The following is a 25,642-nucleotide window of genomic DNA, read 5'->3' as shown; positions in this document are numbered from 1 at the left end:
AGGTCCGTGTAGAGACTAATAAGGGAAATGCTCGGGCAGCAGGAATAAGACAGAGACAGGGGAGGAGCTTCTGTTAAATAGATGACTTCTTTAATAAAACGACTTTATGCTGCGACATTCAATGAGCTGGAATGATATTGCTGCAGTGGCTTACAGTACAGAGCCCGGCCCGGCCAGTGTGTGTTATCAGTACATCACATTTTGACACCAGTGTGTCGTCAAACATACATCTCAAAGTCTCCTCAGTCGTACCCTGATCACCTACATTCAAATCCACTCAGAATGGCGAGAAGAATCCACGATGGAGATAAAGCACAAATGGATGAACGTTGTAAAGCACCAGATAGTAGTCATGACCAAACAACACATTAGACTTGGGGGGGGGGGGGGCATGCGTCAGGAGAGAGAGGGGCGGGGTAACACCAGGGTCAGTGGGGCCGAAGAGAGCCAGAGATACTGTCGGGACGTGCATAGATAACTGGCGGCCATGTTTGCTCCGTTTCAGTTCTCTGCATCCTTCGTTGTTGTATTTCAGATGTAAATCCTCCACATGCATCTGAAGCTGAATGCAACTCTGTGGGGTTTCAGATCGCTGCGCGTACGTTTAGATTATATTAGAGAGGTATATTAAGAGGACGAGGTGAGGGAGGCGTGAGCAGGTAAGAAGTAGAAGTAATAAATGAGGTGATGACATAGATATTTATAATATCTAGGGGCATCTGGGGGGGGGGTGGTGGTAGGGAGAGTGGGGGGAGTGTCTACTTGAACTGCTTAAGGGGAGGGGGCACCTTGATGTCCTGGCCTTTCTCCAGTTTCTTCTCACACTCGACCAGGTAGTTGACGCCGTCGATCACCGTTTGCACCAGCTGGACCTGAAAAATATGAATTAAAAATATAAAATAAGTCGGCTCATTCACATCATGAAAGCACATCATCTTAACGCAGCACTGATTCATTTATAATCATTTGAATTTGATCCTAAAAATAAATAAATGACTGCTTTTTGCCCTGTTTTTAAAGACTTAACACACAAGTTGCAACATGTTAATAAGTTAGATTTTAAGGGTGCTGCTTGTTGAAGCTTTTTACAAACTTTGGAAAGGACACATAAGACACTCGCTTTCAGTCTTTATGCTAAGCTAAGCTAACAGGCCGCAGTCTCCAGCTCCATGTTGAATGTACAAAACAAGAGTAGCATTCGCCTACTTATCCTTCAGCAATGAGCAAAATGTCCAACGTTTCCTTCAAGGACTCAGACAGCACTATCTCTCTCTCTCTCTCTCTCTCTCTCTCTCTGCAGACACAGAGCAGCCTGACGTCTGAGCTTTACACAGAGTATAAACACAAACAGTGGAGCGGTACGGGAGCATCAACCACAGGCTGATAAACCTCCCTGAGGAATGTTATTTATAGCATTTAGGTGAAACTGCTAACAAAGGGCTACTCTGTGTCAACCTGTGCTTAACTCGAGGTATCAGAATCCCTAATCCACAGAGATTAAGAGGAAGAGAAATCCTTCATTTTAGAGACCGCCACAAAAGACACAACATGCTTATCGTTGCCGTGGAAACACCAGATGTCACATCAAAGCCTCCATGAGGAAGCGTTGAGCTGTCGCTGTTTGTGATGTCCAAAACATCATGTAAATTCTACCCGGACACGTTAGCTGGTCTGTAAACATATTCTCCTCCTCAGAATCACTCCCATGATTCCCCGCCATCTTTGGTTTTTGTTTTGATTTAGAGTCTCATCCCTTACCCTGTTTTTTTTTACTGAGTCATTAGCATGAACATTTGTGAGTTTGTGTTTTCTAAATGCTAACATTATATGCTAACATTGTGACGTCCTGCTTTATGCTGTTCTTCCATCTACGACCTCTTTGACCTCGCTGCTCCTCTCCTGAGCGCTCAGCGGTCGTCTGACGTCCGGATGATGGAGGAACAGCAGCGAGCAGCCGACGCTCTCCAAAACATTTATAAGAGGAGGAAACACTGGAGCCAGACGGCCACATGAACACTCGATGGATCCCAAAGAGTCTCGTCTCCAGGTTAAGTTACAGCCTGAGAATCTGATGAGGGATCCTCAGAGTGAGAGTTCATTAGCAAACTGCACTAAGAGGAGTGGAAGAACAGCTCCATTGTACCGCACGGCTCCGTCTCGTAGGCATGATGACAACATGGCACACAACATGAACCCCTCTCCTCTTACCCACCAGAAAAACACGACAACGTGCACAAAGTCACAAATCATATCTTAGTAAAGGTCAGTTTGCTTTCTTCTACTTTTTTTCCGACTGTTCAAAGTTGCATCGTTAACAAAAAAATGTACACTGATGATATTTTCATTTGTTTAACATGTTTCTGCACTCTCGTACTCTAACTCCCTTCTTCACATTCAGCTCCTCAAAGTCCACCTTAAGTGATGTCACACTGAGTGAACACGACATGAACTTATTAAAAGACGTCGCTCCTTTTTTGTCAGAGGATTATTTTTAGGCTTAACAGGAGATTTAAATCTATCAGACTTAAAAAGTTTGGTGAGATAAAGAGCACAAGGTGAAACTTGACAGCTGATCGGTTCTCTGAGCTCGAACATGAACACACTGCGACATGTATCGAGGGCCTCGTCTGATCTGATTGGTCGGTTTCCGTCACTCAGCACGGATGTCGCATACAGCTAACATGAGGGAGGAGAAGAGTGGAACAACATGCACAAGAAAACTCTCTACAGAGCAAATCAAACCAGAAGAAGAAGGATATGGGACCTTTAAGATCCTCCAGGATGGAGCAGAAGGGATGACTTCCAGGGGGAGGGAGAAGAAATGATGAGGGATGAATGATTCAGTAAACATTCAGACTACTAAACCGTGCTGATACGGAGGAGTTACTAAATAAGCACGTGATGTTTCCACGACGTCCTGCCTGTCACATTCTCCTGGACACGATGAGATGTGAAGACACGTTTCAGCAGGTGAATAAGAAGAATTCCTCACACTGAGCCGTCAGACTAAACCTCTGTGCGTACATAAAGACGCATAAAGCGTCCTCAGTACCTCAGACTGTCCCAGGCGGTCCAGGTTGGAGATGTCGAAAATACCGCCCACAGCAGCCGTGTCCACGCCGCCTGTCCCTCGCTTCTGCAGACGCAGGTTGGCCAGGATCTTACCGAGGCGAGGATCCTGATAGCGAGGGAGAGGAGTTAGTGATTGGTGTGCAGAAATACATCCAAACAGGTATCTGCACTGATTCAGATTTCTCAAACGCCTGGTAAGAAAAGCTCAAATGCAGCGACTTTTCATCGTTTGTAATTGAATACTGTGAAGCTCTTTAAAGATGTGCCGGTGTCTTGTGTTGACTCAAACACGAACGATCTCGTCGATCAAACTGACGCCTTGCTGCTTGAATGTAGGTGTCACCTTGCTCAGCAGGGGCAGTTTGACGTGGACCCCGGCCCGGAGGCCTGTGCCCAGGTTGGACGGGCAGGTGAGGATGTACCCGAGGTGCTCGTTCCACATAAACTCCCAGCCTCTCTCCTGGATCAGACGCTCCACCTGAGAGAGAGAGAGAGAGAGAGAGAGAGAGAGAGAGAGAGAGAGAGAGAGAGAGAGAGAGAGAGAGAGAGAGAGAGAGAGAGAGAGACCGCGTGTTTCATTCACTCAACCTGTGACCTCGGGATCGTTTCAAGGATGTGACGTACTTTTCATACAAACTGTTAGCAGCTGCTGATTTGTTGTTCGCTTATGACTACCAGTGAGAGAGGACGGTGGATTGAATCAGTGGCTGTGTTTTATTAATCTGCCTTCAATGTTTTCCAATGAGGAAGTAAACCTCTTGAATAAATAGTTTGTGCTTGCGTGAAGATGTTTGGAAAGTTTGTGTCCTGCAGCTGAGAGTGGAAGAAGAGTGCGACCTGTGTTTGAATCCCCTCTGATGACATCAGTCAGTCATATGATGGCAGCAGAACATTTCCAACATCATCTACTCACTTTAACATGCTCTATACAGAAATGCATACACTGGAGATGTATCCCGACATTTGTCACATTAAAAAAAAAAAAAACACAAAATTGTGGCTAATCCAGCAACAATCTTTTAGTTTTATTTAATTTAGTCTTCACACTGAACTCTCTCTCTATTATTTTCTTACTCCCATTTTTCATTTTCTTATTCTCAGTAATGTTAATCTGTATTATTATTTTCATTGTTGTTTCTTAACTAAAAGTCCAACGAGAGACAAGTGTTGTGCATTAGCTTTGGCTAAAAACACTATGATTCAAACATCCGATGACTGTTCTGGCTTATCTATGTTTTAATATCTGTCCTTATTTAAATGAACCTTAAAATGTCAGCACGTAGTGCCGGCCACATACGTGTACAACGTGTACACAAACACGGCTGTTACCTCCTTCAGGCCTTTGCAGAACCTCTCAAAGACCCGCTTCATGTTCCCTCCCTTCTCCATGGAGATGACTCTGGTGTGATCCTCCTCGTTGACCCAAATCAGGAAGGTTTTGTCATTGTTGTGCCTGAGCAGAGAAATGGTACATTGTGTTATGAATCCCTCTGGATGAGCAGACAGCGTCATGCTAACACAGATGTACTCTGCTGATGTAAGAGCGCTGAAGTGAGGAGGATGGAAAGTCTTTGTCTGCATAAAGGACGAGGTGTTTTTAGTGAAACTGCTGGAGAGAATCAAGAACAGAATCTGATGTCTTTCTTTTACACTGATCAATCGATGACACATTTCAGATAGCAGGTGTAGCTACATGCTAAGGTTTTGCCACACCAGCGATGACACTCTTTGGATGGTGATTTGGTCTGAAGCTTTTACGTCTCACGAAGAAAATAAATCACTGCAATCTGTCGCTCATAAAACCTTCATATAATCAGGTGGATCCTATCGAGTTTCATGGAAGAGCAGAAAACAAAAAAACAAGATACTGAAAACATGACTGGACGACGTGTATGAATCATTAACACTTCAGGCTCTGACCTTCCCTCCAGGTGAAATCTTTCCACCTGTGAACAGCATCATTACTGTGACCTCTTCTGACCTCGTTCATGTTCTCTTGTGGCCAGCCTCCATTTTTATCTTAATGACCTCCTCCAGGCAACAGTCCCAGGCCAAACTGTCCACTTTAACTCATCAAATTAAAAAAACACACACACACACAGTCAGGCCTTTTAAGTCTCTTGCCTCCTTAATATGGCGGCAGATTCAATAAAGTACTGCAGAGGTCATGAAGAGAGCTGGCGAGGGAGCGTAAGAGGACGAACATGTGAGGCAGTGAGGGAATTAAAGAAAAAGAGCCAAAGCGAGAGAGTGAAACAGGAGGAAGAGATGATGGAGGGATGAAGTGAAGGTGAATTATTGAGGAGAGGAGAGGAGAGGAGAGGAGGGGAGGGGAGGGGAGAGGAGAGGAGAGGAGAGGAGAGGAGAGGAGAGGAGAGGAGAGGAGAGGAGAGGGGAGGAGAGGAGAGGAGAGGAGAGAGGAGAGGAGAGGAGAGGGGAGGGGAGGAGAGGGGAGGGGAGGGGAGGAGAGAGGAGAGGAGAGGAGGAGAGGAGGAGAGAGGAGAGGAGAGGAGAGGAGAGGAGAGGAGAGGAGGGGAGAAGAAAGGAAGGGAGGAAAGAGGAAAGAAGAGGAGAGGAGAGGAGGAGATGAGGAGAGAGGAGAGGACGAAAGAGGAGAGGAGAGGAGAGGAGGAGAGGAGAGGAGAGGAGGAGAGGAGGAGAGAGGAGAGGAGAGGACGAAAGAGGAAAGGAGAGGAGAGGAGGAGAGGAAAGGAGGGGAGGAAAGAGGAGGAGAGGAGAGGAAGAAAGAGGAGAGGAGAGGCGGGTGATTGATTTTGGCTGGCCGGCATGTTTGCGTTGGACTATTCCTGGGCACACTCTGAAACTCAATGCTGAGGCAGCTGCTGTCTGCTTTTGCTAATAAACCTCCAGCAGAGCTCAGCAGGCAAAGAAAGGGGCTGATGGGATTACTGATGGAATCATGTCCAGATAGAAACTTTTCAGCAGGTGACCCCCAAAGTGTGTATTATTTCAACTCTGGTTCCTCCTGTTATCCTAGCTTGTGCAGCTCACCCTCCTGTACACCTGTATTTGAACTCAACTCAGCGGTTACATTGGATCCTGGGACTTCGCACTACCCCTCCTCCCGTTTGCACATTTTGAGTGTTCATAAATTCCTGTACACAACAAACAATCCCTGACCGAGCGGCACAGCTGTCCCAAACTACAAAAGGCCTCTCTTCCTGAGTCCAGGTGAGCCTCGTCCAATCAGCTTCGCTTCGCCTGAGCTGGAGACAACAAAAGAGGAGGAGGGACAAACAGCACAGGGAGACATCCAGCACCTACCAGATACCACGAGCATCAGGCCAGTCACGGGCCATGCCTGCACACGTCAGGAGGGGGGACACGGGCTTGTCAAACAGGAAGTGGTCCTAAAGTGAGATCAGAGAACAGACGTTTTATATTCACAGAGCCAACAATGGGTAAAGCTGAAGCATTGAAAACTTCGATTTGACAGCATTGTTAAGAGGGAGACAAAAACAAGGGTCTGCGTCTCAAGAATTCAATAATCACGTCAGTCCTTCTTTCACTGTGGGCGGGACGAGAACGCCCTTGTCCAAACCCATTCTGATGACATCAGAGATCCCTGCTACTTTATTCCCACTTAACAGTCAAATCGAGGCTGATTTAGAGTCTGAGCCCAACATCAGAAACACATTTCTTACAGGAAGACCAATGAGAAATGTGTCCCAAAACAAACCCTTTGTCATCCTTTTAAGACAACATCATTTCTTACATTGACTCACAGCAGTATTACCGCCACACTTACATCGATGAGCTGCTGCTGCTCTTTGTCTGTCATCTGGGTGAGACTATAGTAAGTCCCGGTCAGGTCTCCCTTCAGGCCGGCGAGAGCGTCGACCACCACCCTCTCCACCTCCCGGCGCTCCGCCCGGGTGCAGGCGGGGGGCAGACTCAGACCCCGGATACTACGGCCTGTTCTCACCCTGGACGACAACACGTATCGCTCGTCAAACTGCCCTGAATGGATCTGGAACACAAAGATATCACTGTTGATAGTTTGAGAGAATACAAAATGGTGAAACTGTGGTTAATATATAGTAGGTGCTTTTTAAGTTGGTTGTATTGTTACCTTGCTGGCGTCCAGGTCGGTGGGGTGCTTCATGGTGCGAGGGTCATAGCCGTTGTGCCTCTCTTTGATGACCGGGTCGAGCAGGTCTGCAAAAACCTGGGATGAAAAATACATTTTAAATTAACAGCATCCATTTATCCCTACAATGAACGACACCAAAAAAAAAAAAAAAACACGGGAGAGATGGAAGAAAAGGTGTCTATAGATAGACACCGAGGCATCCCAAAAGAGATGTCCTAAAACTCCCTCTCTCTCCTCTGCAGGACAGGGAGGATGGCTGACTCCGTCTTTGTAGAACATTTCCCAGGAGAATGACCACGACTGGAACGTGCCACGACTTCACATCGCACAAGTAAAAAACAGGATGCTGAGAAATTAAAGCCTTTATTTAAGAGACGGGACAGTGGGTAGAGTTGAGAATCAGCCACAAGTCGGATTTGAACCCTTGGCGCCTGCTCTGAACAAAGGCAACACAAATTAACCACTAGGCCACCTGCACCCCAAAATGAAAGCTGTGTTAAGAGCCTAAACCTTCAGCTCCTCTAATGGCGACTGGAGGCTGGCTCCAAAAGTCCCTTGAATCCCTGAATCCCTGAAGTCCCTGAATCCCTTTAGAGACCCTTGTTATCGTCTTCAGGGGTTTTGGATTGTAGATAATTTCTCCGTTTAATAAAACCTTCTTTGATTGGCTGCCTGTCGAAGCAAACACTCTCAACACTCAAAAGCTTTCCTCATATGGAACATATAATGTATATCATACATAAAACATTTGAAGTCGCCCAACAGTTTGAAGCGGGTGTGTGTGTGTTTGTGCTTGAGAGGGTTCGATGATGTCTGACCTCGTAGGACTCCTCGTCCCCTGCCACCATGCCCACGGTCTTGATGAAAGGGTGCCCGGGGTTGTCCACGCCGGTCTGGATGGCCTCGTCCAGTGTGTAGCCGTTCGGAGTAGCCTTATCAACCAGCTTGGCGTAGACGGCGGGTGTCAGGTGACTGGCCATGCAGTTGTTGTGTTTGCGCAGGTCAGGGTACTCCGCACTGCACAAATACAAATACAAACACAGGTTGCTCTTAGTAGGTGTCAAAATAAGTTACTCACTCAAGGGCATGTGCAAACAGCAGACAGTCAGACAGTACACTGGTATTTTGAGTTAAAACCACAGACTGTAAAAAAAACAACCGACACTCCCAGGACTGCTCACTTTCTTTTAAGACAAATCAGGTTTCATTAACGAAGCTGCCAAAAGACAACAACGACTGAGACATGGTTTAGTGACTGATGAACATATGGACATTACTGCACAACTCACTCTTTCTTCCAAAACACTGCACAGAGATATTAATTTAAAGTTCTGTTTGTGCACTATATGCTGTTTTTGTTTTGTCCTCCGATTGGACGGCACTGGTGGAGACAGGAAGCTGACATGTGGTGCCTCTCTGCGCCAGAACCACCCAGGTGGCTGCTGAACATGATCCAATATGTCTTCATTCTGCAATGCGCACTGAAGTCTGCTTTTTAATCCCAGCTTCTCATGAAGAGCCGAGGAGGAGACATTCAGAGACACATTTTGCGGTGACGATGATGCACCACACTCTGTGAAGTTTAATGAAGATCTGGCGTCATGTGTGCAGCATGCATGCCTGTGGTACATTTAAGGATATCACACCCATCAAAGCAGGTGATTTGGCATTACTGCGGATCAGGCCCGACCCTCCCTACAAGCAGAACACACGCTATGCGTAGGGCCCCGCGATCCATGGGGGGCCCCCATTTTGCGCAAGTGAATTGAATTTCCCTCGGGATCAATAAAGTATCATCATTCTCTGCAAATGCATAAAGGATGCGCGTGCATTTTGCCGAGAAGCGAGCGTAGAGCACCACCAAGTCAGCCCGAGGCAGGAGAGAAAAAATAACAGACGCGATGATCGAAACCACGAAGAATCCCCATCTGACTAATCAGCAGCCAAATGGGCCGGCCTTCAGTTGTTTACAGGTAGAGAGTAGATAGTAGAGAGTAGAGAGAGAGAGAGAGAGAGAGAGAGAGAGAGAGAGAGAGAGAGAGAGAGAGAGAGAGAGAGAGAGAGAGAGAGAGAGTAGAGAGAGAGAGAGAGAGAGAGAGATGGAGATGGCTTCCAAACGTCAATACGATTCGGGAGCTAGCAAAAGAAAGAAAAAGCCCAAACAAGAAGAGGCTTGTGCTTCACTTGAAGGTGGGTATGTTGTTGAAATAAAAAAATAAAAAACTTTGTGCCATATAAACATAAACTGCTGGCATGTCTGCTCGTGCTAATCATGAGACAGAAGAGATGATAACTGTGTTGAGATGTGGACCTTATTGTTTTGGACACTTAATGCTAATCACTGCTCCTTTATGTTGCTGAGCACTTTAATGGCCCAGTCTGCATCCCTGCATTGACTGTTTAATGACTGTACTCACACCTCTGGCACTACCTCAAACACCTCTGTACATGCACATGTAACTAGTTTCTAGAAGGTCAGCACTTTGTTTCTAAGGCTCTTTAACTGTTTACAGGTCTCTTTTAGCCAGCACATGTTTTTCTCTCCTTCACAGGTTATGTACATTATGCTATATAAGTTTTAAGTCTAATGCTAATGCTAACTGCACAGGTTTAACCTGTAATTATGTTGTTATGTACAGAGGGGAGGGGGGGACAGCGGGTGTGTATTGTAACCAATGTCTTGTATTGTAACCAATGTCTTGTGTCCTGCCTGTCTATCTATCTGATGACCATTTATTAAATGTCTTGTTAACTGAATATATTCAGCTTTATTGAAAAAAAAGAGTTTTTAATTGACCAGTTGGTGGTCATATGTTGGCTCAGGTTTATAGCCTATCAATCTATGCTTTGCTGATAATACTATGGTGTGTTTGGACTCACAGCCGGGCTCAGAAAAAACGACAGATCTCACAGAATAATCTGCTCCAGTTAGAAACACGAAGTGAGAGATTTGGTTTCCTTTAGGGTAAAGAATCAGGTGCTGTAGCTGCTATTTGGTGTGGCAGTTATATCACAGTCATGGGCAGGGTTTTATATCTGATCAGCAGATAATGTTTCACTTATCTGTACACATGCACAGCTTTATAAAAAGCATACCTGCGTGCTGAGGGACACGTACACATCACCACCCCAAACCTTTTTTTATTGTATGGCTTTATTAATATACATCACACATCCCCCCCACACACACACACAGCAGCACAGTCCTTGATTCATCTGACTCAAAAAGTGCAGTCCAGGTCAAATCTCTTTACTCTATTACAGCTTACAACAGCTTTAATGTCTAATTAAAACCTCTAATAATACAATAATTGTATGCGTGTTAAATATATAGCACATCTGTGCAGCTTATAAACACATGCATGTTTCATATAAAACTCTTGTCATTTGGCATTTCTAACAGTGTGTGAAAATGGTGCGTTCAAAGGCTCAGCACATTGGAGACTTTGTAGGTTATTATGACATCCTATTTTAATGTTTATTTTATGATAGGATATCATTTGGTTCATTTTGTATTAGTCGTGCTGTAGTAGGCCTTAATTGTTGTTTTTTGAAATGACAAACGTTCGCAGCCTAAATATATATATATATTATATATATATAAAATAAATATATAATGTCAAAATATTATTTTTAACGCCGAAAAGGCGACTCTTTTAATGACAGAAGAGATGTTTAAGGCGGGTTTAGACCGGCGGGGGGTCGTTACCTGGCGGGGTACCTCCTGCGGACCGGGACTCCGGCGCTGACGTGTTCCCGGTGGAGCAGAAATCCAGCCGTTACCGACCCACCAACCAAAGACAAGATCCCGATCCGTCGTTTGGAGGTCAGGAGTCTGGAGAAGCTGCTGGCCATTCTTTAAATTTAAAATTTAAATCTTCCTTTCGTTAAAAAGCTGATGATTGAGAATAATCTCGTCGGTTGAAGAGAAGGAGAGACAGGTGGATGAGAGAGAGCGAGTGCTGGAATGATAAGTCAGTATCGCGCACGAGCACTCAACGGTTGGGCGTTAACCGTTAACCCGTTTTATTGCGGTAATATATTATTTTATTTTAAATCAAAATCTTTTTTTATTATTATTATTAAATTAATAGAAAGCATCGAGATGTCCGAGAAACTACCAGTCGCCGGCACCAGTGGAGCCGTACTGTTCGGTAAAAACTGGAGCTGCGTCAAGATCGACGAGACGAGACGAGACCGGAAATACACCTTTCAAAATAAGAAGATAATACTGAAATCCTCTTGCAGTAGACTTCGATTTCTACATTATAAACTAAATAACTGAGGTACTTGAGTATTTTCTTTTTTTAATAATTTGCCCACTTTATAAATAAATTCAATTTAAAAAAATAAGTGTCCCCAGGAGGGCAATTCAAATTATTAAAATTAATCAATAATAATAATAATGCATTTTATTTATAACGCACCTTACATTTAAAAGAAAATCTCAAAGTGCTACAATAAAAACTTAGAGATACATTTGGAGGAAACGTCTGATGTAATATACCATTATTTTTATCGATAAATCGAAAAGGCTTCCAGAATGATGTTTGTATGAGTGCATTAGTGACAATCTAACAATAACATAGTGAATATGCAGCGGTGAAAGGCACAATGGGCCAGTAGGTATGACACCTACAGTAGCTCAGTAGGTTTTCTCTACAAGGGAAGGTTGGGGGTTTGATCCCCAGCTCTTGCAGCCCTGCTTCATGTGTGCTTGGGCAAGACATTTAACCCCAAGTCGCTCCCTCTGCTTTGTGTATGTTGGCTATATGAATGGATTAGTTCATACTGATGGGCACTTCCTCTGCCATTAGTGTGTGAATGGGGGTCAGTGTTAAAAAGTCATCTGAAGAGCAGAAAAGCTCTATACAAGCTTGATTAAACATTTTTAATGGCATTAAGGAATATCTTTTTAACTAAGGTAAGAGTGTCTGTTATGGACACTTTGACATTTTAATTATCTATAAAATGATTTTGTGCTTTCCTTGACTTGTCCTCTGTCAAATCACCGTGCTTGTTACCCCTCATGGATACTACTTCATCTCAACGTAATACTGTCTAAAATGGATTCACCGCTTAAATGTTAGGCACATAGCTTTGAAACCAGTCATTTTGTAAGCCTGCACTCAGCATGCAGGACATTGATTGAGATTAAACAACCTGTAACTAGGTTAGTTTAGGGGTGTAAAAAAAATCCGTTTGAATAATTAAAGAAAGTTCTAGTTTTCAACTTCACTTCTACACAAAAACGGTGATGACTGCGGCTTTTATTGTGAAATTTTCCACAAACCGGAAGTCATATAGATTTCTCTTTTCTCTATCTTAACAGTTGTGGAGAAGTGCGTGGTGTGAATGCCTAAAGAGGACATCAGTGAAAGATGCTGAAGCACAGGCGGGGTTCACACCACGCTGCTGGATCCCTCCGCAGTCTCCAAACGTCGCTTCACACTTTCTGTCCTTTTTAAAAAAAAAAAATTATTATTAACAGGCCAAGCTGAGAGATGTTTCCCCTGCATTTAAACTTATCACAAGGTCAGCACAGTCATTCACACCATAAACACCATTAACTTCCTCATACCAATGCATCACTGCTGTGATTTTACTGGACAAAGTTTAGTAGGGGTGCTCTACTGCAGGAAACCCTACATGCACTAACATTGGGCCAATAGTACTCCAGTGTAAATACATTCAAAAGTTAAAACAGTAAAACACTGAGTCTACATTTCTCTGGCGGGATATTTTTATGTGGTTCTTATTAGACGAAAACCTGAGATCAGTTTTCCACCTGACTTAATTCAGATTATTCCTTTATTCTTTTCTCTTCTCTGTCAGTAACTACACACAGGGTCACACTGTTGTAGTTTCAGAGTCTGAGCTCCTTATTGAGCTTTAATGCAGTAATCTGCGGATTCTTAAGGAGGAAATTGAGGTCATACAGTATACAGGAATCAGAGTTCACTTTGTGTTTCTGCAGGGCACAGATCTAGTTTACGACACAGGAAGTATTTAAACAATGTCTTTCTTCTCTGCTTATCCCTCAACAACCTGCCGCAATGAAACTAAGTCACTCCTACGGGCTCAGATAGTTACATCACATGCTACACAGACCTGGTGGATGGAAGATGGAATTAAAGTGCATCTTTCATGAGGATTATAAATGTGTTATCAGGGCGTGATATCGAGAAACTCGCCTTAGTTGAGTAATAATTGGCGACCAAAACGAGTTGCAGTTCTGTTGAAACAATAAAAACCTGATCGGATTACAGTAAGAAGGGTTGATTATCAGCTGCAATGAAAATGTGATTTCCTGTGTTTAACAATCATTAATGAAGCACCTACACACATGAAGAGTCATAAACATTTACAGCACCGACCTTTGAGCACGTCGCTTCTCCCAGGACAGAAGATTCAGGTTTCATTTTGTTTGTCTTAAAACTACAACAGAGTCAAACTACAGTCTGACGATGAATGAACGTTTGTTTGAGTCACTGGCAGGTTTTCAATTTGAATTTCCCTTTTTAAATAAAATCCTGACTTTACTAAAGTGTTCTTGAAATCGGCCTCAAGACAACTTTTAAAACTGTCATTTTTACTCGGTCTTGAGTGACAAAGCAGAACAAAATGATAAATAATTTCCATTGACATAATTCAGAAAACTAATATTTATTTACATAAAACTTTGGCAACACAACATATTTACAAAACGAGTAAATCGTTGAACCTTCCCTTTTACTTAAAAAAACCTTTATGACACAAACAAACTAATAAATAAACATGTAATGCATTTATGTCAACACATCTGGGCTTCTGACTTGATTGTTCAAAGGCTGATTCAAGGTTAGAAAAGAAATGAAGACATAATTCTGAGCCTCAGAGACACCTCTGCACAACTAAAATGATCAAATCCTTAAAAGAAGAATCTAAAACTAAGAGCTGAACCTTTCATCTTAAAATGTCGCGACTCAAAGTCAAAGTTAGAAGAGTAAAAGTCGGGGTCGAAGCGTCTGAAGGAGGCGCTCTGTTCTTCTTACAAAGCGCTCAAAGTGCAGCTTTGAACGTCACATCAGGTTCACAGTCAGCGTGAATGGACAATACTTCAGAGGGTCTCGTGGTCAGTGGAGCAGTCTCTTCCTGCTGTAGGTCCTTCCTGTGTTCGAGCGTCTGATTGGTTGACCTAAGGGAGAGAGCTCCACGCCGTCCAGCTCCGCCCTCCTCCCTGAAGCGTCCTCATCTAAAAACATGAAAGACAGCGTCGTCATGTGATGACTGTGAAAAAAACGGGAAAACTAGGACATACTAAACCTTGCAAAAGTTTCAAAAAAAAAAAAAAAAGTCCCAGTCTGTGAATTCACATTACCTTTCACGTTTGAGACATAAACGCATGCACGCACTGCGCTCTGATGCCGTCTCAGAGACATTCAGACTCGAGGGGAAACGTCCCATTTAAAATCAGCTTCACTCCTTTAAGTGTGAACTTACGCAGGATGTCTCTGAAGTTCTCTGGCTTCAGATACTTGTCCTTCCCCTCAGGGACTAAAAAGCAGCAGAACTTACCTTTTAAACGTGGCGTTCTCCTGCTAGCAGAGCCCGTTCTGCCCTTGAACAACAGCGGAGAGTGAGTGAGGGCCAGAATCCCACTCGCCGTCACTGGCTTCCTCGCCTTCGAACTGGGAGGAGTTGCCGCTGATAAAGTAAGAAAAAAAAAAAAAAAAGCAGGGATAACAAGAAGAAAACAATCTGTTAGGATTCATTGAACAGGATCTTTAGGAGGTGGGATTTGCCCAGGTGAGTCTCAAGATGCACGAAATGAAAAAATGATGAAACATCACGATATCTGAAGGATATAAAATCCTCCTGAAATATAACATGCACGTTTTTATTTATCTCAGTTTCACATCTCATCACACATTCTCTCTAAAAAAAAATCTCAGTCCAAACTTTTGTAATTGAAGACACCATGTCCGTCTGTCATGGTTAATTTAAAGCTTTGAGCTAGCTGTTAGATATTTCATGAGTCACAATGTAAACAAAAAAAAACATTTATTAGCAATAGGTTTGGATTTGTGAACTTTATCCTTAAAAATAATCCAGTTACCTGTAATCAAAAGTAATCTGTAATCCAGAAGCTGAAGATTTGGTTTCAGCGCTCAACAATCTCACCTGATTTGGCGTCTTCAGTTTCAGCCCCCCAGATCACTTCTTCTTCTGCTCTCTGACGATCAGCACAGTCGGCTTCTTGTGCCAGTTTTTCCACCCAGTACAGGTCCTCCATCGGAGAAAGAGGCGCCACATCCACGTCTGCTGCGAACGACGTCGACTGTTTCGAGGTCAAAGCTTCGATCTCAGCTTTGACGTTGGAGGGCTCGTCGGCGTCCTCCACGTCCTGCAGTCTGCTGACTCCCAGCTCGGCTTCCTCCAGCAGCTCCGCCAGCAGCGGCTCCCCCTTCAGGCAGCGATCCTTACCTCTGACCGCGCCCATCTGAGCTCTCTTCCTGCGAGGCCAGCTGTTCAGGTTGTCCGGGGTCATCTTCCCCACGCTCTGAGGCGACGGGGTCAGGGGGAGGATCTCGGAAAAAGCCACCGGAGACACAGTTCCTGCAGGATGGCGCGTGGGCGTGTACGACTGGCAGATGTACGTTTGGACACTTCCTCCTTTTCCAGGCGTGCTCTTAGCGGGGTCGACATGAGAGCAGACGGATGGAGAGACACATCCGGGGTCCCTGTGCTTGGAGAACAAAGCTAAGGGGCTTTCCAGCTGACAGGGTTTCAGAACGAGAGGGCTCCAAGCTCCAGGTTGAGGACCTCCGATTGAGGCAGCGTCACCTGCATTCATGGAATCTGTACGTTTGAATTTGAGTTTAGGAAGTCCTGATGTTTGCATTTCCATTTCTACCTGGTAAGTCAGAGGGTTTGGAGTGCCAGAGACCTTTTGACTACATTTTGCCGGACCTCTTGGGGTGGAAAATCGAGGGGAGTCGTTTCCGTAACCCAAGCGAGCAGCAGCCTCCCTCTGCTGGCGGTCGGGGGTCTGTCGGAAGCCGTAGCTCCGGCTGGGCGTGCCCTGGTTAAGCAAGCGCTGTTTAGGAGAAAGCGCTCCTTCCAGAACGTCTTCCCCCGACTTTGACGCCTTGCGGGAAAAGCTGATGTTCATCTTCAGACCTCCACTAAACTGGGTCTTTACAACGGCTGCGTCCACAATATCCAAACTGTCGTCATCCGTGGTTACGGAGTTAAAACACGAAGAGTCGCGCTGCTGTGAATCTGAATGTGAACTCGATTCAGATTCGGAAGCTTGGGAAGATTCGGCCCGCGCCACTTCTTTAGAATCACACTGCACCGTCTTTCCTGCAGGGTCACACTTCTCAGGAGACCATGTGTTCAGATTGAGAGGAACATTTTCACCAGAATTGGATCTCAAGATCCGCCTGGTGGTTGTCGCTCCGTGACCAGATCTTTTTCTCATTGGTGACTTCCCTGGAGACTTTCCAGAAGTTTCTATCCCTTCTGAGACAGCAGCAGCAGCAGCAGCAGCTCCTGGTGGCGTGGAGAGCAGCTCACGTGGAGATGCAACGTTTGAACTTTTGACCGGCGTTTGTGCAGAGCGAGTAATCCTTTGAAAAGTAGGACTTGGAGTCTTGGCTCGGCTCCTGGTGTTGGGTTTCGGTGATTGATGGGGGTCTTGAAGGGGTGGGGGAGCCACCTTCAGAAGTGCGTCACTTTTCTCAGGTGTTTTCATTTTCTCGAGACTTCCTGACGAGCGCTGATGTTTTTCCTGGAGCTGAACAGCAGCAGTCTTTTCTGGGGTTTTAAAAATGTCTCTCTTAGTGTTTGTGTTTCTGACGGGACTGCAGAACTTGTTTGTGTTCTGCAGTCGGGGAGAAGTCCGGGGTGAAAAGCGAGGGGACTCCGGCACCTTGAAAACACCTTTCTCTGCTAATCGACACTTTCGAGGGGAAGGAGACCACGTGACGCTCTTCTTTGGAGTCCTCGACATCGGGCTACCGAGCGTTTGTAATCCAGAGTCGACTAAAGCCTTGACTGGAGTCCTCAGGATTCCCTTCAGCGGGCTCCTCATGGGGCTCTGCTTCGTCGGGGTCTCAACCACGAGACTCCTTCTGGCTGGAGATCTGAACGGACTTCCTCTAAGAGACATACCTGAGGTGCCTGCGACAGGGCTCTCAGCCACAGAGGAAACACACAGTCTGGATTTAGGAGGCGTTTTGGGGGTCGTCGGTGTTCTGGGAGTCCCATGGCTGGCTCGCTCATGTTTGCCTGGTGACTTTGTTGGCGTTTTATTTGGACTCTAAAAACAAACAAACAATGTTATGATTGCATTTAGTCGACTAAGCTTTCCGTTTTGCGCCAAATGAGTAATGTCGATTTGTGTAACATCATTAAATGTGTTAAAGGCAGCTGGATCTAGATCTGGATCAAGCTTTGTGAAATCTAAAAGCAGAATCCATCTTTTAAAGAATCTGTCACAGAAGTCTTTGTACTCTGTATATTCAGCTATTTATTATAAACTTGCTTTTCAGGTGTAAAACATCTTACGTAGTACGGCGACCAATCATACCGAGTTTCTGTAGAAACTCACCTCAAAGACGCTGGAGTCTGTGAACAGTCTCGACCTCGTGGATCTGGTTGCACGCGACAGGTCAGAGGGACGACCGGGGGACACAGCGGCGCCGAAAAGCAGACGCATGGGAGAGCGGACAGGTTTCCCCTCGAGCCTGCCGATTTTGCCGTCGCTGAGCGCGAGCCGGGACACAGATAGAGCTCTGTCGAGGTTACGCGAGCGCGCCTGAGAGCTCGAGTAGAAAGTGTTGGAGTGTCTTCTGGCAAACTTCTTGATCCTCGGACTCCTTCTGAGGTCTGATACAAAAAGAGACAACATTATGAAATCATATATATGTAGAGTGTGTGTGTGTGTGTGTGTGTGTGGGGTAATTATCAGTGAAATACCCTCTGCAGGTTTCACAGGTGACTCTTCCACGATGCAGTCCTCAGCTGGGACAGACCTCCTGAAAAGTCAAAAATAAAACTTTTCTGATATCGGATATTATTGATGATTAAAGAGGATTTTGAAGAAACAGCAGGATAGATCTCAGATAAATCAAACTGAGGATTTATGAAGCGTACCTTCCAGTTTTCTGCCGCTGAAGGAGGCGGTTGGACACCTGCTTGTGGTGTGGGGTTTCACAGACCGTCTTTGTTAGAAGCTTGTGCCTCTCTGCAATGAAGAAAAGTCATTAACGATTAATTGATGGACGATTCAGGGGAAAAAAATACACACACACACACATGTATATATAAAAACTTCCCTTTTTTCTGATTGTCAATCAAGCCATTGAAATCTGATCATCAAGTCAGCATAATAAAGTCAAAGCCTCCTCCGTTATCTTTCATCCCTTAATTAGGAGCATCTTTTCCTGAGTTCATTTGGGGCGGCAGGAGCTCAGTCTGTGGGGACTTGGAGGACCGGAGGGTTGCCGGTTAAAGTCCCGGCACGGACCAAGTCCGGAAACTGGTTTGGTAGCTGGAATTGCCCTTCGGGGACAAATTAAGTTTTTTGAATTGAATTGGAGAGGTGCCAGTCCACGTCCTGAGCACTGCCGAGGTGCTCTTGAGCAAGGCACCGAACTCCAAAAAACTGCTCTGAAGTGCTCGCTGTGGGCAGCCCCCCCCCCCCCACTCTCAGACCTCTCCATGAATGCATGTCACTAGAACTCTATTTGTGCAAGAGTGTGTATCTCAGCCTGTGTGTGTTTATTAGACAGAGTGTAAACCGAATGTGGGATTAATAAAGTAGAAATTATTATTATTATTATTTGCGACAATGAAGTGATCACCGTCAGATTCTTGAGATCGTTTGCGTTTCAATCCCTCCACAGCGGACACAGACTGACTCCTCGGCAGCTTGGCTCTCTTCGACGGGGAAACGACTTCTTGGTTAAACAGGTTTCTTCTCACCTTCGTCACCTCTGTGGACATCAAGAACACGGTCTGGATTTAGGACTCTGTGATGATTGATGTCTTTTAAAAAGGCTTCCTAATGATCAGAATCACTTTCATTCATTGAAAGACGATTTTAGGGCCAAAAGAAAGGTGTAAGATTTGGTCTGATGTGATCAAGTTAGACGGGAGGAGGAAGGAGCGTACCTTGTGTTTCTTGTTTCGGAGGTTGTGGTTCTGAGACAGGATTCTCGGGAGCAACAAACATCTTTAACTTGGACTGATAAAAACACAAAAAGCAGGTAAAGCAATCATGACAGAGCATCGAAAAATAAAGAACAAAACATCTGCAAGTTCCAAAACCATAAACAAATCAAGATATAAGTGATGAAAATGTGTCTCTGTTGATCTTACAGCTCGTGTGTTTTTTTTGGGCATTTCTATTTGGCGAAGACTCTGTGACGATTCAGTCATGCTGCGATGACGAGTCAGCATCCCGCTCCTAAAAAAAAAAGACAGAAAAATCTACTTCAAATTCTGGGAATAAATCTGATCAGACGTACGCGTCATTGATTAAACAAAAAATATGATTTTAATTTCAAGCACGTCCTGATTTTCCCAGAACAAACATTCAGCCTCCTCTCACCTCCTTTTGCCGGCTGAACGATTCCGAAGCTCCTGCAGGCGATCGCTGCCATCTGAAGCCAGGCTGGAGAGGGGAGGCGAGGAGGCCGAAGGGGAAACGCTGTCTTTGGCGATGGACTCGTCGCTGAAGAAGTCAGCAGGCAGCACGGCCACCAAGGCCTCGGGGAGCTGAGTGCCCAGACTGTGATAGACGTCTGCAAGGACTCTGGGCACGGAGGTCAGGAAGCTGCCGCAACACGAGAGGACGACAGTTAGATTCCAGCGATAAAGGATGAGAGAGTTCTGACATCTAATATGGAAACCAAGCAGCTCGTCACTTGGGTTTAAACATTTATGAGAAGAAGCAGAAGTGAGATTCTTTACCATCTTTAGAAATTACATTTTTTTTTTAAACACTTAAAGCCACTGAGGCGCTGCACCTGCTCGGTCTACTTGGCGTGCTAAAAGTTAGCTCGTTGGATGAATGGAAGTCAAAGCCGTATTTGCATTGCTCAACGTGCCATTTGTTTATTTTACGTTCACAGGATCCACATTTTCATACCACCCGACCGTCCTTTCCCAGGTGTAACACCTGCTCAGTCCTAAAGGTTCCTTATAAAGAGCTGACCATAAACCGCCCCGTCAAACACCACCCATTGTTTTGATCCAACACGAATACAAAAAGCCAAACTCTCACCCGGGGAGGACCTCGTCTTGAAGGAACCGAGTCATGCAAACAGGATCTTTGTTCAAGGAGATTATCCTGAGCATCTCAGCCACCTGAGGAACACGAAGGTTCAAACTCACCCAAAACATCCAATAATAGAAACATCGTTCACAGTATTTCATGTTTAATACAAAAACTATTTGTGTTTAGTTCCTACATCATCTGAAACATTTTCTTCATTTGAAACTTGTAAGGCTCCGTGTCTTTCCTGGCAGACTCGACAGGTCTATCATTGTCATATAGGCAGCAAATGGCAGCATGAGCTGCTACTGAGAGCTGCTGTGATACATGGTAGGTAAACATATTCTCTTCCTCAGGTCTGTATTTTTGTCCCAACTACGGTCGACTCTGAGGAGTAGTGTCCATAACTGACAGCATGCAGACATTTAACACCTTCATAACTTAGTCTCTGAAATAAATAAAAACAACTTGTGTTGCATGCAGTGATGTTAATAATAGTGCTGACTTTCAGGGTAAACCTCAAACTCCTTCTTTCACAGTAAAACAGACAAATCTACTGCAGTCGGCCTCTCACCTCCTCTGCCATCTGATCTGCATCCAGTGAGTCCGACTGCTCGGAGGAAAACAGCCGGCACAGCTCCAGCCTCAGCAGTGCCTGGAGCTGACACCTAGAGGGCAAAACCTGAATTACTACCACCTTGATGAAATCAGGAGAGCAGCCTTAAACTGATGTACACTGATGTTTACATTCAACAGCAGTGTAGTGTTTCAGAGGCTGCTTCCTGACTGGAGGTTGAAAAGGGAGATAAAGCACTCACTCTCTGACTTTGCTGTCCACGTCTCCAGCAGCGCCGTATTCCTGCCTGATTGATTTGCTGGTCTTGAGGAGATGCTGCTGGACACACTGGGAGGTCTTTACCTGAAAAGAGTGTTTCAGAAACACAAATTAATCAGGATACCACTCAGAGAAATTGTTACTCCACTCTGTGGGCAGGTTAATATTTCACAACCAAAAGGTCTCGTGATCTTGTGCAACACGATGAAAAAGCGATTCAGGTCAGAATCTCTGAACACATTTAAAGCCATCGGGCGTCCCACCTTCAGGTCTGTTTCGGCCCCCAGGAAGGTTTTGACAGCCCACAGGAGCTGCTGGACTGCAGTCAGGAGGGACGAGTCTCTCTCTGCCACAGTCCTCTCGTAGCTGGACTTGAGGTGGGACAGCAGCTCGGCCTCACTGCTGAAACCTGACAAAGAGGCGACACAGTTTGTAATCACATCCAAAGCAGAGTCTGACGAGGTGCAGAGAAAGAGTGAATTCAGTTTTTTCACGTGAAACTTACTGATGGATTTCGCTGCTTCAGATTTGTTTCTGTCACTTGAGCGCCTCTTCCCCGGTCTCTCTGCCGCCCTGCCCTCCGGCCCCGGCGGCTCCGGTTCGGCCTGGTTCTTCTGAGCTTTGACATTAAGACGCGCGACGTTCAGCATCTGCAGGGAGCGGCTCATGGTTTTCATCTTCTGTTTCACCGGAGTGCGCTGGGTGCCACCTGCGGATCAAAGACAGGATGTGGCTTTTCTTAAAAACTGATTTGATGTCCCAGAAGGCGAAGAGCTTCCTTCCACCATCTTATTTACTTTAAAAAAAAAAAAAAACTTTGTATTTCTTAATAGCCTAGATTTACTGTGCATATGTTTACAGAAACCGACGTGTGTGTGAAAAACAGAGACAAGTTCCCTCACGTTTCTTGCCCCTCTTCTCTCCTGTCCCTCTGGATGTTTGATACAACTCTGCCAAACCACTGAGCAGCTCCTGCTGCAGGACAGACGACTCCTCTTCCTTCTGTTCGGGCACTGCGTGAAGCAACCTGAACCAAAAAACAGAAGGTAAGGTCCATCTGTTACCTTCTCAAGGGGTCTTTAAAGAAACGATTTGAACTCCTTACCTCATTGATTCCATCAGATGGGAACTCACTCCGGCCTGGTCGGACTGAGGGAACCAACTCTCCAACACGCCTGTTGAAAGCGGAAAGTGGTTGACTTCATGCTGAGCCCATTCAGGAACCTGATGATCCTTTGATGAGTCTGAAAAAAAGAAAAACAATCAGTGAGCATCCTAACAGGTCTAAGAGCGCTAACTGTTACATCCATCCTCAAATCTGCAAATTTAAAGTAACAAAATAGTTTAATATCAGCTGACTGATTTTATCCTCACCGTCCAAACGGTCACTGTCCTCCTCCATGATGTCATACACCACTCCCAAGACGCTGCTCACGACTTCTGGCAGTTCAGGCGAGGTTTCAGCAGCGACTGGGGAAATGTTTTCAGCAGTAGGGAAGGGCTCGTGCTGAGTGATTCCCGACAGGAGAACAGTGAGCAGAGCTGTGGAGTGCGACAGGGGAGAGAGGACAGCCGAGCTCACCAGGCCGCCGTCATTCACCTCCGAGAGCTGCAGGGACATTAAAAGATGAGGAGAACAGGAGACGACGGAAATTAGAAGGTGCAATAACGCTACGTGGCCTGTATCGTGCCCGAGCATGCTTGACCCCCCCCCCACAGTCCAGCTCGTATGACGACTGTGAGTGTATAAGTGTTTAAATTAGACGTCTCACCACATGCAGACCACGAGCACACAGCTCCATCAGGAGATGCTGGAGGGCAGCAGCTTCATGAGCCACACTCCCCGAGCACTGAAGCACCCATGACTCCGTTGATGCCCTCGCCAGTGACGAGGCGTCCCAGCCCTGCAGCACTCCTTTCAGGCACACTCGCACCGACTCCAGCAGAAGCCTCTGTCTGCAACAAACTGGTTCAACCACGATCCCACAGCTCTGGGACACGTCCCCTGGAAAAGGGCAAAAAAAAAAAAACAGGAATAAATGAAAAGATCTTCATTCACACCGTGTTTATATGAAGCTCTTTCTCGTCAAACGCAGGTGAACGCTTGTCTGTTAGTGTATACGAGCAGATTTAAATTAAGACAGCATATCTCCGGATTTTCTGAAGTTTGAACATTTTGTTTCAGAAACTGGATTTAACAAACTACTCCAACCAGATTGCTTCCAACACCAGGAGTCTTGTGCAGCTCTAAGTTTACAGAGACTCCGTGTTACCTACCTTGCTCCCACTGCAGAACACCACCTGCAACAGGAAAAGCCAGGCGGTACAGCCTTTCAGAGGACAGCAGGTATCCAAAGCTCGACTTGAACGTGAAGGTGTCGCTCCTGAAGGTTGAGTTGGACTTTTGAGCGCAGCAGAGGTTCAGCAGGGCAACCACAGGGATCACTCTGCCGCCTGCCTGGGATAAGACCTCAGACAGCTTGTCAAAGCCGAGGTGATCCTCACTCCTCATGACCTGCGATGAGACAAAACATCAACGTTACTTACATCACTAAAACACAGGGAGGAATTTACATAGATACCTTTAAAAAACACAGAACAGTTATGTTGTGCATGGTCCTGCCAAACACATGAATATACTAAACTAACCTACAGCGCTCGGTCATCTGGACCCCCCCAAAAACTAGCAAATTTAACCCTTTAATGCTACAATGTCTAAGCAGACAATGTAAACATTTAACTTGTGTCCAGCAGTTTAAATAGTAGGTATCAGGTTGGATCAGTATTTGTCTTACAGGTCACATATTTCACCTTTAATTGTTATTGTTATTGACATATTGGTCTTAAAATGATGCATGATGCAAGTCACTTTACAAACACTACAATACTATTATTATTTTGATTTTTTTTAAGGTGCAAAATGCTGTCCCTGGTCTTTTACTCACCTGTACATGAGATCTGCTGTCAATCCAGTGCAGCACCACCTGTTTCTGAAGCAGCATGTCACGAAGGCCCTTGGATATGAGGTGCTCTGTCACATCTGTGTTCAGGTCGTGTTGTCCCATACACAGGTAGTCCTCCAGTTGCGTCCTGGATCGGGGACACTCCGAGACGACGAATACCACGTTGTTCCCGGTGTTTGAAACGTCATCCTCGTGTGAAACGCTGACTGACTTCCCGGCACGGCTCGACCTCCTGGGCCTCAGGGACAGCTTGGTAGGGGAGGTGATGTCCGGTCGGTCCCATTGGAAGTCCAGCAGGGTTTCTTTGAGTGCATTTTGAACGGAGGCGGACTGACCTGATCTCTGCTTCTGCTGAGAGAGGCTCTGTTTATCCTTCACGTCAAACCTGGAGTCAAACTCGGTTTCAAAGTCCTCAAACGATCTGTGGCGGAGCTCCTTGAAGTCGGACCCCCTTGAGATGAGCCTGGCGTTACGACCAGTCCCGGACTGAAAGAATTTATATCCCCATCGCACTTTGTCTAACCCGTATTTGCAGCTATAATGCAACAGGATTTGCAATATTCCTCGTTTCAACAAATGATTCCTGACGTCCAATTGCTCGCCCGAGCTGCGGTCTCCATAATCCACATCAATAACAAAAACTAAGTTGTGCAGCATTAAAGCCATGCCGTCTGTGTACTGTGTCACAATGTCAGTTCATGAACACAGGACTAACTTGATTAAAAGTGTCCAGATTCACACATTTGGTCCAGCTGGTAGTTCACCGTTTGTGGAAACAGCGTCGCCATTTACAGCAGCTTACTTACTTTACGGTCATTTCTTGTTCCTATGCTATTCAGTTAGCATAGCTACCAAGACGCAACTTAACGTTATAGAAAATTAACACGCTCAAAGTTATGCCTTGGCGGTTTTTTATTTTAACGACTAGTGTACAACATAAATACACCGAGCGTTTAAAGCATTAAGACCACTTAAAAAATATCCACACTACAAGTTTATATAATCGCCATTTTCGAGTGGCAGTCGGTCTATCCTTAACCGTTCGCGCTTCTTGAACGACAGCCCGCCTCTTCGCTGGAATTGGTCAAATTTTGTTTAAGCTCAATTTCATTGGTCAAAAAGGAGCCGTTAAACAGTCACAACTGTCACACTAACTTCTGATTGGACAGATGCGCAGTCAATCAAGCCTAGGCAGAGTTGTTACTACTACATGAAGGAAGGATCACGCGTTCCCGTGTTTTATAAATAATTGGGAAAATGAGTTTTTAATAGGAAACAAACGAGAGTGGTAGCTCTCTCAAATGTAAACAACTTGGGAATATGTTTGAAAACATTCATAGTCGACACATCTATTCGGTGGATGTTACTTTATAATCCCCAGACACACGTGG

At 45.3% G+C, this 25,642-nt stretch overlaps 2 protein-coding genes across 2 annotated transcripts; both read right to left on the bottom strand.

Annotated features, from left to right (window-relative positions):
* Positions 1-736: 736 nt before the first annotated feature.
* On the bottom strand, positions 737-11,379 carry LOC306826123 (creatine kinase U-type, mitochondrial-like). The gene is made up of 9 exons (XM_079347248.1): positions 10,896-11,379; positions 8,005-8,203; positions 7,166-7,261; positions 6,842-7,063; positions 6,358-6,443; positions 4,402-4,525; positions 3,416-3,550; positions 3,053-3,178; positions 737-872 (listed from the first exon to the last, which is right to left on the bottom strand). Exons 1-9 carry the CDS (start codon positions 11,039-11,041, stop codon positions 759-761), a joined length of 1,248 nt encoding a protein of 415 aa, XP_079203374.1. The 5' UTR covers positions 11,042-11,379; the 3' UTR covers positions 737-758.
* A 2,457-nt stretch (positions 11,380-13,836) lies between these two features.
* Positions 13,837-25,330, bottom strand: ticrr (TopBP1-interacting, checkpoint, and replication regulator). Its single transcript, XM_079346249.1, has 21 exons — positions 24,234-25,330; positions 23,566-23,803; positions 23,061-23,293; positions 22,663-22,897; positions 22,394-22,532; positions 22,191-22,315; positions 21,794-21,997; positions 21,552-21,697; positions 21,272-21,372; positions 21,028-21,121; positions 20,463-20,545; positions 19,788-20,012; positions 19,556-19,643; positions 19,349-19,421; positions 19,039-19,170; positions 18,329-18,419; positions 18,152-18,210; positions 17,784-18,061; positions 15,350-17,492; positions 14,744-14,872; positions 13,837-14,420 (listed from the first exon to the last, which is right to left on the bottom strand). The coding sequence occupies exons 1-21, from the start codon at positions 24,915-24,917 to the stop codon at positions 14,302-14,304; spliced, it is 5,619 nt and encodes a 1,872-aa protein (XP_079202375.1). The 5' UTR covers positions 24,918-25,330; the 3' UTR covers positions 13,837-14,301.
* Between the last annotated feature and the right edge of the window lie 312 nt (positions 25,331-25,642).

Source organism: Symphodus melops, assembly GCF_947650265.1.
Source record: "Symphodus melops genome assembly, chromosome: 6".
NCBI lineage: Eukaryota > Metazoa > Chordata > Actinopteri > Labriformes > Labridae > Symphodus > Symphodus melops.
The sequence above is the reverse complement of the archived record's forward strand: the minus strand, read 5'-3'. Positions and strand labels throughout refer to the sequence as shown.

Bases quoted from the DNA above. Each gene is read 5' to 3' on its own strand.
- ticrr (XM_079346249.1), bottom strand. From the start codon at position 24,917: ATGGCTTTAATGCTGCACAACTTAGTTTTTGTTATTGATGTGGATTAT. The intron at 23,294-23,565 runs GTAGGTAACACG...GCCCTTTTCCAG, and splicing joins TGTTCTGCAGTGGGAGCAAG to GGGACGTGTCCCAGAGCTGT. The intron at 21,998-22,190 runs GTGAGGGAACTT...TTTGATCCGCAG, and splicing joins AGAGAAGAGGGGCAAGAAAC to GTGGCACCCAGCGCACTCCG.
- LOC306826123 (XM_079347248.1), bottom strand. From the start codon at position 11,041: ATGGCCAGCAGCTTCTCCAGACTCCTGACCTCCAAACGACGGATCGGG. The intron at 7,262-8,004 runs GTCAGACATCAT...TTTTCATCCCAG, and splicing joins GGGACGAGGAGTCCTACGAG to GTTTTTGCAGACCTGCTCGA. The intron at 7,064-7,165 runs GTAACAATACAA...TTTGTGTTCCAG, and splicing joins CCGACCTGGACGCCAGCAAG to ATCCATTCAGGGCAGTTTGA.